This window comes from Octopus bimaculoides, chromosome 9 (genome assembly GCF_046866305.1).
Source record: "Octopus bimaculoides isolate indiv1 chromosome 9, ASM4686630v1, whole genome shotgun sequence".
NCBI classification, from domain to species: domain Eukaryota; kingdom Metazoa; phylum Mollusca; class Cephalopoda; order Octopoda; family Octopodidae; genus Octopus; species Octopus bimaculoides.
This window is the reverse complement of record NC_142936.1, coordinates 71217608-71229984: the sequence shown is the minus strand read 5'-3', so window position 1 is coordinate 71229984 and position 12377 is coordinate 71217608. Positions and strand designations below refer to the sequence as shown.

At 32.5% G+C, this 12377-nt stretch overlaps 1 protein-coding gene across 15 annotated transcripts in view; it reads right to left on the bottom strand.

Annotated features, from left to right (window-relative positions):
- Positions 1-12377, bottom strand: part of LOC106881649 (transient receptor potential cation channel subfamily M member 3) — a 701312-nt gene that overhangs the window by 202514 nt on the left and 486421 nt on the right. For all 15 annotated transcript variants that reach the window (XM_089357688.1, XM_089357690.1, XM_052970748.2 and 12 more), the window contains 2 exons: positions 6880-6959; positions 4894-5059 (listed from right to left, as the gene is read on the bottom strand). In XM_089357688.1, the coding sequence (XP_089213814.1) occupies positions 4894-5059; positions 6880-6959 (246 nt within the window). The remainder of the gene's footprint in view (positions 1-4893; positions 5060-6879; positions 6960-12377) is intronic.

Sequence of the window (12377 nt, the reverse complement as noted above, 5' to 3'; positions counted from 1 at the left end):
ACCCCACTTGCATCTTGTACCCACATCATGTAGATTCTACTGGCATTATGCACAGACATCAGGCAGAACCCACTTGCATTTTGCAGATGCACACATGCAGACTACACATCTTACACACTAGATAGACCCTACTTGCATCTTGCACACACTTCAGACAGAACCTGCTTACATCTTACATACACATCAAGCAGAAATCATTCGCATCTTGTGTCTGCACATGTGTAAACTCCACTTGCAACTTGCACAAACATAATGCACACCCCACCTGCACATCACACATCATTCAAGCTCCAGTTGCATCTTACACATGTATACATAGGAGATCCTCTGTTAATCTCTTCAGTGACACACCATCTATGACACTCTCTCCTCTGAGTATATTTGTATGATAGTTTGATTTTCATTACTGTTTTTTGTTTCGCTTTCATATTTTTCGGTTACTGCTTTTTGAAGAAATCTAGAAAGTGGTTAATGAAAAGCCATCTCATGTAACCAGATGAACTTGTAGTCATTCCTTAACCTTCACTGGTCATTTGGACCAATGACAAGGCAGAACCTCTCAGCCATGCACAGACTATAAAAGCAAAACTCAAATCTCTCATTTTCTTCTCTGCAGTCATCAACCAGAGCAAGAACACTGGTTATTGTCTACTCTTGTTTCAGCCGGTCTTAATATAAGATATTTTCAATTGAATGAGTTATTGATTTACTGCATCTTGAAGTCACCAGGTATCTAATAAAATATGTTAATTTTCTTTCTTTTATATCAGTAACAATCTCCATTCACACTACATATGTGACCAAAGAAATTTCTTACAAGAACATAAGCATAACACCACTTCTACAATACATTTAACTCAAACATTGCTTCTTATTAATGTTGTAATTCAAATATTATTTTTCTCTAGATAAATAACTCTCATTCAAATTCATGCATTTACAAACTTTTCAAAATAAAAATGTACAGTTTATTCAGATTGAATGATCACACCATTGAGGACAGGGAAGGTCTACTTTCAAGTGAAATGTAGAAAATATAAGAGAACTTATTCTATATAGGTAGTAATACTGAAGGTACAATGTTAGGAGAGAACATCTTTGCAAACTATATTCTAGGTTATACACTTGTTGCCTCATCTACTTTGGGAGTTGTTATCTATTATCTTTCAGTGAACAGGTCGTGGTCTCAAAGCGACGAAAATATTTTGACAAATTAAATTTAAATGTTGAAGTGAATCTAACGGTTTTTGTGTTATTTTAAATGGCTTATAAACACCTTCCCCACTGCAATTGTTTATTTTTATTGTAAAAGAAATAAGCAACCTTAAATATGGAATGAAATTGAAAACATAATTTATCTATACTATTCTACTGTGCTGGTAAAGTTTTAATAAATTTTTATATGCTTTCTTAACATCCTTATTTTCATATTGGTGAAAAACGAGAGTGGTTTGACTTAAACTCAGGGTACCATTAAACAAAGTACAGCAGTTGCTCCTCTGAGTTGTGATTCAAAAATAAATATATCATTAATTTATTTAACACACCTAATTTAAAATATTTATCGATCAGTCAATTGCCTTACATCATCATTGTCATTTAACATGCTGACATGGGTTGGATGGTTTGACAGGATCCAGTGAGCTACAGAACTGTATTATGTTCCATGTCAGCTTTGGCATGGTTTGCCCTTCCCAATGCCAACCATTTTACAGCATGTAACTGCTTTACATTGTGTTACCATATATACAATTGATTATGTTCCTGATTTGATTCCATAGTTTTAGTGTTACACTCAGACCATGGAAGAATATTACAGATTTACTTAAGTGATAGTATTTGCTAAGCATAAAGGACAATTCACCTGACTCTGTTACGAACAGAGTGCATATAAGCACGTACAAAGTTATCCTAATTATTATCTCAACAAAATAAGCCGTTTTTACAGAATTTATTTGCATACTCTATTATTTCCATACATTACTAATAATATAAAACATAATTTACAATATGCAAATTAAAACAAACTAAATATAATTATATCATAGTTAGGAAAACACTAGATATTTAAGTAGAAAGCGGGGAAAAAAGGAAAGTCAATAGAAATTGAAGAATTTGAGAAATTTTGTTGGATTCATACCATGAAAAACACATGACAAACCTTTGAAGAATAATGATTTATGAAAATAATAAAATAATTCATTTGTTTATTGTTATAAAATAAATGGAATTTTATTGATTAATAGCAATTTTTGAAAATATATAAATGGATGTTATTATTATTATTTTTTTATGTATTATCAATATTCTATTTATTAATTTTTTTTTTGGGAAATTCAAAGCACAAATGCATACAGCTAATCAGGTAACAAAGTTGTCGTTAATATTTTCCGAAAACATTAGTGCAGCAATAACAAAATCAAACTTAAATATCACTTCAGTTTTTTTTGTTTTTTTTTTACCTAAAATGAAAACAAAAAAAATTCAATAATTGTAAACAACTTTAGCAACGAACTTCTTCCAATCATAATATTCTTCTAATGCGACGAAATGTGAATAAACTAAAATACACATCACTGAACTAACCACTAAGAGTGATACTAGACCAAGAACAAGTTTATTGATCGAGAGATTAAAGAAAAGCAGACGATGTCCGCAGCTTTGCATGGCAGCTGGACTAATAATCATTGCAGGGCAAATGATAGCAAACATTTTTTTCTTAAAAACCACAGCTCACCAAACACACCTTATCATTTATAGCAAGCTGAAGAAGAATTATATCTAAAATCAATTAATAATAGTTGGTTTTTCATGTTTTTGTTAACTTTTACACCAATATTCTTAAGACTATGGCAAGCACTTTACCAAAGTTATGAATTTTTGAAATGATATTCTTGTAAATGTTTCAAATAAACAGTTACAGCTGTGATACACATAGCAAATAACAAGTTTTCCACAAATGTAGTCTATAATGCTATAATGCTTGCACACCGTGTATGTGTCTTGCTCAACATGTGGTGGAGAGAAAATACAAAGCTAGCAATGAATATACAGAAGTATAGTGGATCTTTGATAGATTAGCAGGTAACTGGATTTTAAATTTGTTGGTTATGGAAACATTAGCAATGAGGGTACTTATCATAAGTCAAGGACTTCTGGAACAGTAAATAGTTCTTGTTGACATAATTAGCAACGGTGGGAGTTTTGGACAAAAGATAGTAAAATATAAAAGGGGTGGAAAATGAAGGAGTCGGTGCTTTTGCTAATTTTTTTTCTTTATGGGGAGGGGTATACAACAACTAAAAGTGGTAGGCACCAATGTATTCTGATGAAAATGCAGTCAACAATTGTTAGATGTGAACCTAAAATAATGAGCAAACACTGGATACAATAAACGACACACCTTTCTATCTTTTATCTATTACATATCTATAATGACAATGGTGATGGTAATAGCAGTAATGATAAAAGAAGGGGATCTTAAGATGTCTTAGTATGCGAGAGTATATCAGTAGATTTATATCTTCAAAATGGTTCTAAAATCTGTATTAAAAAAAAAGAAAAGTCTTTTGCACTCATAACTCACCTAAATTGGTTGAAGATAACAAAATATTCCTCTTCTCTATTTTCCTTCACTTATATGGGCCACAACTTTACAAGTTATGAGGCACTTATTACTAGTGTTGTTGCTATGAAAAAAAAACATTCAATCCACTTAGTAAAGATGGTGTTAAGTAGAGGATTAGGTTGGGGATCTAGTCAGAGATACTATGCCAAAGAAGACAATGATGCACAACAGTCCTCCTCAGACTGTCAAACTCTTCAGCCCATGCCAACAAGGAAATCAGATGTTAAATTATGACAAGAAGGATAATGATGTAAAAGATGCATCATTAAAATGGAAGTTATTCCATTTTAGATTTAAAAAAGAAAAAAGATTTGGTTAAACCATATAATTAAAATCCATCTTCTAAATTAATTTAACAAATGTGTAATGGGTAATCTTAGCAGCATATAGGTTTAACGGAGTGTACAGATGGAATATATCTCCTTTTATATCAATTTTACTGCTATTTTTCTTTGTCACATTCACATTTTATGCGCATTATTCTATTCTAGGCATTGAATTGCATAATTCTGAAGAATAGGCACAGTTGTAGCCGTGTGATAAAGATGCTTGCTTCCAGACCATGTGGTTTTAGGTTCAGTCTCACAAAGTGACACCTTGGACAAGTGTCTTCTACTATAGCCTTAGGCTGACTAAGTCCTGTGAGTGGATTTGGTAAACAAAAACTGAAAGAAGTTTGTCTTGTGTGTGTGTGTGTGTATGTGTGTGTGTGCACGCACGCGTGCATGCATGAACCTTTCTCTTGATAATGTGATGGTTGTAAATGAGTGCCACCATCATATAAGCGATGTTATTTGTTTCCAGTCTACTGTGAAAAACATGTCTGCTCACAGGGAAATAGTACCCGATTTGAAAATAGATGAGGGTTGGCAGCAGGAAGAAATATCTAGCCATAGAAAATCTGCCTTGATGAATCTCATCTGACCCATGCAAGCCCATGGAAAACCAGACATTAGCCATTAGCATTTAAACTGGCCATATCTGGCCAAAATGTTCTACTTGTTTAATGCTCAAACTGGCCAAATCCAGTACCATACACCTACCCTACAATCTCATTCTAAAAGTAAACAAATACATCATTGAAATTTCAAAGCTACAAGATAATGCGTGATTAATTCAATAGAATGTGAATAAATAAGCATTACATTTGACAGAATAATGCGAATGCTAAAAGGGTTAAAATGGTTGTGATGATGTATATGTTAAAACTGGATAGCCGTCCTAACAGCATTGTACATTGATAACAACAGAATGAAGTGATTTACCTGTGCTTTACTTGGATGTGGGGCTCCCTGAAATTCTATTGTCCCATAAGCATCTGTTGGTTTCACTTCAGTGTGGCGGAGCGGATGCCAACGTTCTTCTGTATAGTCAGCAGCAATTTCCCGTGTAAGGGCAACATGTCTATCTTCTTCCCGTCCACAACAACATCTGCAAGGAGTGATAAAGGCAAAAGTAAAAACATAAAGAAGATATATCACATTTAGTGTAATAACATACTGTCTACTGATCTGTGTTGTCGTATATCAAATTATGAAAGCATTACTTTACTGAAATTAACTGGTTCCTGGAGAACATAACCACTTTGTAAAAATACCTTTATATACGCTGAACTTTATGTGGCTTTTTACAAGTTTTTACAGGTGATGGAGATGTGGCAACAGCAAATCATAACAGCAAGATTATTGTGAATTAGGTCTTAAGACCTACTATTAAACCACAACAAATATTTGTTCAGGCTTGTGGGGTAACATTTATGTGATCAATAAAACTGCTAGAAATAACAAACAAATCTCCCTCAAATCATATTCAAGCATTTTTTTGAAAAACAGAACACCAAGAATAAAACCCTATATTTGAAAACATGATGGGGTGGTCAGGATGTATACTTTTCAACATAGGTCTGCTGGATAAGGGCAAACCTGCGATTAAATAACAACTGGATATCTGCAGATTTTTATGTTTTATGGTGAACACATATAACCAACATAGTAGTGAATGCACATTACCAACAGAGTAGTGAACACATTATCAACATGACACTTATTTCCACATTAAGTGACTGTTTCTAAACTTTTGGAATTTAGTCTCACCAAAACTGTTTTTTTATTAATTTAAAAAAGAATTAAATACAAAACAAAACAGTATCTTAATACAATGAAACAACATTTAAAATTATAAATCGTGATAAAACATTTTACTCCCACCAGTGTTTCATGTGTCATTTCATGAGACAAATTGTGTACAATAAGAGCTTTAATACAAAGGTAGGTGTAACAGTTTAGTTCTCATGTACAATGTGTATCTGGGTTTAAAAATTTGGAAAAAATATACTGGTTATACATGAATAAAGAGACTAACTTTAAGGAAGTTCTTTTTTATCATATTTCCTCTTAATTTTTCTTTTTTGGTTAACAATGATTTAATCTTTAGTTTGTTCCTTTTATGACATGGTTTTGGTTTGCTTATCTATCAAATAATTTTTAAAGAAATATATTAATTTACATTATCCAGGGTGCACAATTGTAATATATTGATTTTATCCCCCATCATCTCTATTTTTGGAGACACAAGATACCTCTTTATATACCGATGTATACAATAATGCATTGAAATTCAGGACATCAGTTGTGCCTTACATTTTGTTTCCTCAGAAGTAAGACTTGATTGAGTATATTTAGAATGTTGATTCCAAAAATGGCATTAGTTAGACTCAAGCTAATTAAAGATCTGCTATTTTGATATAAAAAAAAAGTAACAATACTAATGCTTTTAATATATTATTTTTCCACAATTGTCTTTTTTGATATATGAGTTCAAAATTATTACTGGACAATTCTTTGTCTTGCACAGTACATCTCTACAGCTCTTTAAGTTGGATTTTAAATATTTATGATATATACATACAGGTGAAGGTACATGGCCTAGTGGTTAGGCTGTTGCACTCATGATTGCTAGATCATGGGGTCGATTCCCAGGTTGGGTGGCATGTTGTCTTTTTGAGCTAAACACTTCGTTTCATGTTGTTCTAGCTCCCCATGGGAAAATCTTACAGGAACATTTTTAGTGATTATTAAAAAAAAAAAATTAAGGTATATCAAAATATAAAAAAATTAGGGGGAAAGGGCAGAAACCAATGAAAGTTTAAAGTAGAGTGACCCACAAATTATTCCAAAGCAAGTAAGATGCAAGTCAGTAAAAGTTCTCTTGTTCAGTGTTAACATGTGATAAAATAACGAAAAAAGTCTTACTTTGAGTGATCTCTGGAACTGGGAATAAATCTAATACATTCTCGTTTACAAAAGACTCTCTCAATCCAAGCTCGCTGGCACTAAAAGAAAATAAAAAGACATAATTTAAGATTTTGCTCAAAGGAGAGGAAAAATGGAAATCAGGATAAAAAAGCAAGCAGTCACCTAAAGATATACCTTGAAAAACTTGCATGAAGAAAATTTCTTGATTAGAACCTTTTACAGTTATAATTCAAAGTTTAACATTTAAAGAAGAATAAAAACTGATATAAACTACAATATCCAAAGATTTACAACATTAAGAATTACTACAAAAAACAAAAACAAAAAAATAAAGACAATACCACTACCCCACCCCCAAAAAGAAAAAAACAGAAACACAAAATGTTTAATAATATGTTAAAAAATTGATGTTACCATCAATGATGGAGAGTTTCAAAGTTATTAATTGGAATCAATAAATTATGTTGCTTTTTGAAAAACAATCTATTTTATAGATCTTGAAAATGTTATTTTAAAGGAAGACATAAAAGTGAGTGGAAAACAATACAAAACAAAAGCAATATGGATACCTAATGAAGCAGACTAAAAAGAGGATTTAACTCTAAGTAATTAAACTGTCAGTTAACAATTAAAATAAAAACAAAAGAGTTTTTAATATATTTATTAACAAATGATATTTAAAAAAAACTGCAATAAATAGTAAATAAAATTAAAGAAGTTTTTGTAACTGAATTTTTTTTTTTTTTTTTGCTTTGGTTTAGAAAAGCAGTCACATATAAACATGATCTAGTTCTGAAAACAAACACACAAAAAGAACAAACAAAAACGATTCATTTATAGTGATCACATAGTTACAGCATTATGTAACTTAGATCACATCTATATTGTTCATTAAAAGCCATCTTACAACAAAAGATCTATATTATATTAAACAAGAAAAGGCATTGCAGTTAGTGCAATAAAAGAATAATGGCATCCATAATCATTCTCAATATGTTCTGTCAGATTTGAATAGGAACACACTAATCACAGATGTATTTTGTCTATGGAGACAAACTTCTTAAGAATGAATATGTTATGTCATTTTTGTTATGTCACTGTTTTGATTTTTCACTGTTCTCTGTGCATGCAACAAATTATTAATAACAGAATGTTATTCAGTAAAGCTTGATGGAAGTTGAAAGTGATTTCTTTTTAAGAAAACAGGCAGGTCAGGGCTCTCAACTGTTACTTACACTCCTTGAACATAAACAGTTACAGAATTAACAATGTATTCATATACCATGGGGCTACAAAATCACCAAATATTGCAATTCAAATGGAATAAACTTTTAAAGACAAGCGATCAACAACTGGATCTAACCATAAGGTGAACTGAGGGAGTAGTGAACTTTAACTCTTAATAGTCAGGTGGACTAAGATGATGTTGAATAAACTGGCTTTATTAGAAACACCATTAACCCTTCTGTTACCCTTATTTCTTTGGAGATGCTCAATGTGTTTCGTTCAATTAATTTTAAATATAACAAAGAATTTAGTAAAATAACTTATCATTAAGCTAGTGTTAGGAACATAAACTGTGACTAAGGTCTGGTGGAAGATTTTAATTCAGAACTTATGAAAACAAGATGTTTGTAACTAAAGAGCTAGAGGCAGGCAATTCAATATTGAAATTCAGTTGGCCATCTCTCCTGACATTTAGCATTTTACCATATGAAATTATGTAAATTTTGTCATGAACATTAAAGAGCCAACTGAAAGAACTGCAGGGATATACGATGCACAACAAAAATAAAGAGTTACCTGGAAATAACCAAAAGGTAATCCATGAAATAAGGCAATTATGGAAATTTCATGTATATTAAGGTTATAAAGGAAAATATTATAGGAATACCTTTGAGTCTGAATGAGTCCAAGCCAATATCATAAAAAGCAAAAGAACACCAAAAATCTCAGATATACTTTTGAATGCTAATATCCTAGCCATATTTAGAGAACCATAGAACCCTACAATATAAAGCCAGAGGGGGAAGTTATGGTCAGATCAGAGACCTAGTGCAAAAGCTTGCAACAAAGTCAACTCCGTTAATGTACCCTCACCTCCCTCAGAGCCAAGTAGTGGGTGGTGTTAAACTAGGCGATACATTGTCACCCACCCAAGAAAGTCAGTAGGACTGGGCTAACATGCCAGTCACAGAAGTTGTTTCTTCCTCATAAACTAATAAGATCTTTTGAAAGCCTGTAGAATAAAAACTTTTGACCTTTTAAAGAGCATTAGCAAATTTTTAAAAGTATCACCATTTTGTGCCTGCAAAGGCAATAGAAAAAAATCACAGTTTATATATATATATATATATATATATATATATATATATACATATCATCATCATCATTGTTTAACATCCACTTTCCGTGCTAGCATGAGTTGGACAATGTGACTGAGGACTGGCGAACCAGATGGCTACACCAGGCTCCAATTTGATTTGGCAGTTTCTACAGCTGGATGCCCTTCCTTACGCCAACCACTCCAAGAGTGTAGTGGGTGCTTTTATGTGCCACCGGCACAAAGGCCAGTCAGACGGTACTGGCAATGGCCACGCTCAAAATGGTGTATTTTACGTGCCACCTGCAAAGGAGCCACTCCAGCAGCACTGGCAACGAGAAAAGCAATTTTCATAAAGGTGATGTACTTGGTGAATGTATGTGGTAGATTAGGCCACTGGAAACTAACCTGTCTGTGACTACCTTTCATTTTAAGACACAAAATTACTTGTTTAAAATTATTATTAATATCTAACATAAAACAAACCTTCCTGCATGATTTTATATAAGAATCTTTTGTTATGTTCTACCAATAACTTATAAAAAAAAAGGTTATATATTTTACTAAATTCCTATAAATTTTAACTTTTTGAAAACTAAGTAACACTTTAATATTCAAACCAGCCATATTAGGCCCAAAATATTCTACCTGTTTTATGTTCAAACTGACGAGATCGGGTCTCTCACACCTGACCTACAATGTCTTTCTAAAAATAAACAATCACATCACTGAAATCTCAAAGCTAAAGATGATGTATGTTAAGTTCAAAACAATGTGGATAAATAAGCCTTACATTTGACAGAGTAATCTGAATGCTAAAGGATGGAAATATATAGGGAATGTGTTTTCATGCGATGCATGGACACAAGGAGGAAAACGAACTTTTGTATAGAATTTACAATCAAAATGCAAGAGCAATTCAAATATGGTTTCAACACTTTTGTTCACATGTTTGGTACCAGACATGTAAGATCTACAGTAATTTTTCTTGCCCAAATCATAGTGTTTAGATAAGACAATGGAAGATATGCCTGTGAAATTCAACAGTGAATCTACTCAGCAACTTCTATCATCAAGGCATTTCTACTTATTCTTTGCATCATCTAAAATTAATGAATCCTTAAGAATGGTTTTTGATTTAGACAGAAGGCTAGAAATTTCAAAGTAGTTTATTTCCTTGACCAGCAGAGAGATGAAAGGTCTAGTTGACTTTTGAGGGATTTGAGCTGAGAATGTAAAGAATTGGAAGAAATACCACAAAACATTTTATTTCGATGCTCTAACAATTCTGCCAAACCACTGTTCTTAATGCATCCTCAACAGTAACAGACAAGAAGCAACTTGACATGGAACTTATGATGATGGTGATCATAATGGGATTGTGTCGATCTTGTCCCCTTCAAAAGCAAACAAAACCCCATTAAAAAAACCACTAACACAACACATATCAAAAAACAAATGACTGCTTCAATTTTAAAAATAGCTTCAGTAAAACATGAAGGGAAAGGCTTATGAAAATGTGCTTTTTCTATTTAATGTTATTTTTTAATCAGCTTGAGTCCTCAAACTTAAACCAGATAACAATATAAATAATGGTCAGACATGCCTGCAACTATATATATAAAAAAAAAAAATTCTTATTAATTATGTGATAATCAGCATGAAAATATGCTTTTATGAACAATCATATTTAATCCAACTGCAACTCAATGGCAGTACTTCTAAATCATAAGAGCTTTCACTACTGCATCCATAAAGAGCAATGTCTATGAGAATGCCTGAACAAATGTCTGTTGTTCTGCCTGGAGTAATTACACAAATATTAAGCAGACATACACACACACACAAATACATATTATATATATATATATATATATATATATATATATATATATATATATATATATAAGCACAATACACCAGCACACGCATAAATACATACACTTGCACATATCCTGCAATAGGTATGAACAATATAAAGCTATATGAAATGCTTTACAGTATCTATTACAAAGCTGCTTATTTCTGGGCTCAGTTCTTACATTTCATACTGCGGAAGCTAATAACAAACACAGTAATGTACATTATCCAATTCAAATGGATATATATATATATATCCTATGTAATATATTTGGTGATGTATGTTGATACATACAAACATTTGTAAAATACATCTTTTTCTGCTCTTCTCTCTCTCTCTCTCTCTCTCTCACACACATCTAATTCAAAATAATGAAATAATTTTTTTAAAATCTACATAAAACAATAAATATACAAGCATGGCTCTGTAGTTAACAAGTTTGCTTCCAAATTACATGGTTTTGGGTTCAGTCCCACTGCATGGCACCTCAAGCATATATCTTAATAAAAACCTCATGCCAATGGAAACATTGGTAGACAGAACCTGAAAGAAACTCGTTTTGTGTGTGTATACATGTGTATACATGTGTATACATGTGTATACATGTGTATCACCTCATCTTGACAATTGTAAATGATGTCACCATCATACAACAGGTGTCTATTTCCAAGCTTTCATGAAGCTATCTCTGAACATTGAGAAACATTACCTTGCTTGGAAACAGGTGAGTGTTGGCAAAAGGAAGGGCATCCGACTATAGAAAATCTGCCTCAACAAATTGTCTCACCCAAGCAAGAATGGAAAAGTGGATGTTAAAATGAAGATGATGTTGATGAATATACATTGTCTAAACAACAAAATTAAAAGTCTGTTTTGTACACACTGAATGCATTCCTAAGAGATTCGAAGTTTTGGTTTGAATATGTAAACTACATTTTTTCCTAAATTACAAGTTAAGTCAATCTTTTTATTCAGCAGAATGTATCTTGAATTAGAATCAAGTGCCATGAGAATTTTTCTCCAAGGTCTTCATCCCCAGAACCACAACTCTCTACAATTCATTCCCAACCTATGCAACACATCAACAATCTACACTTATGCATAACGGAGAGAACAATCAATAAACACAGGCGTCTGACCAGCTGCTGTCAGTTTCTGCCAGTTGCCATTGAGTTGTCAGGTATTCTTGGACCCCGTTCTACTGATTTCCTCTGCAAAATCGGGATAATGGCAACCAGTTGGAGAAATGAGCCCCATGGGGTGGAGTGGTTGCTGCAGCAAGTCATTGGCCATTCTCTGTGGTAGCACAAT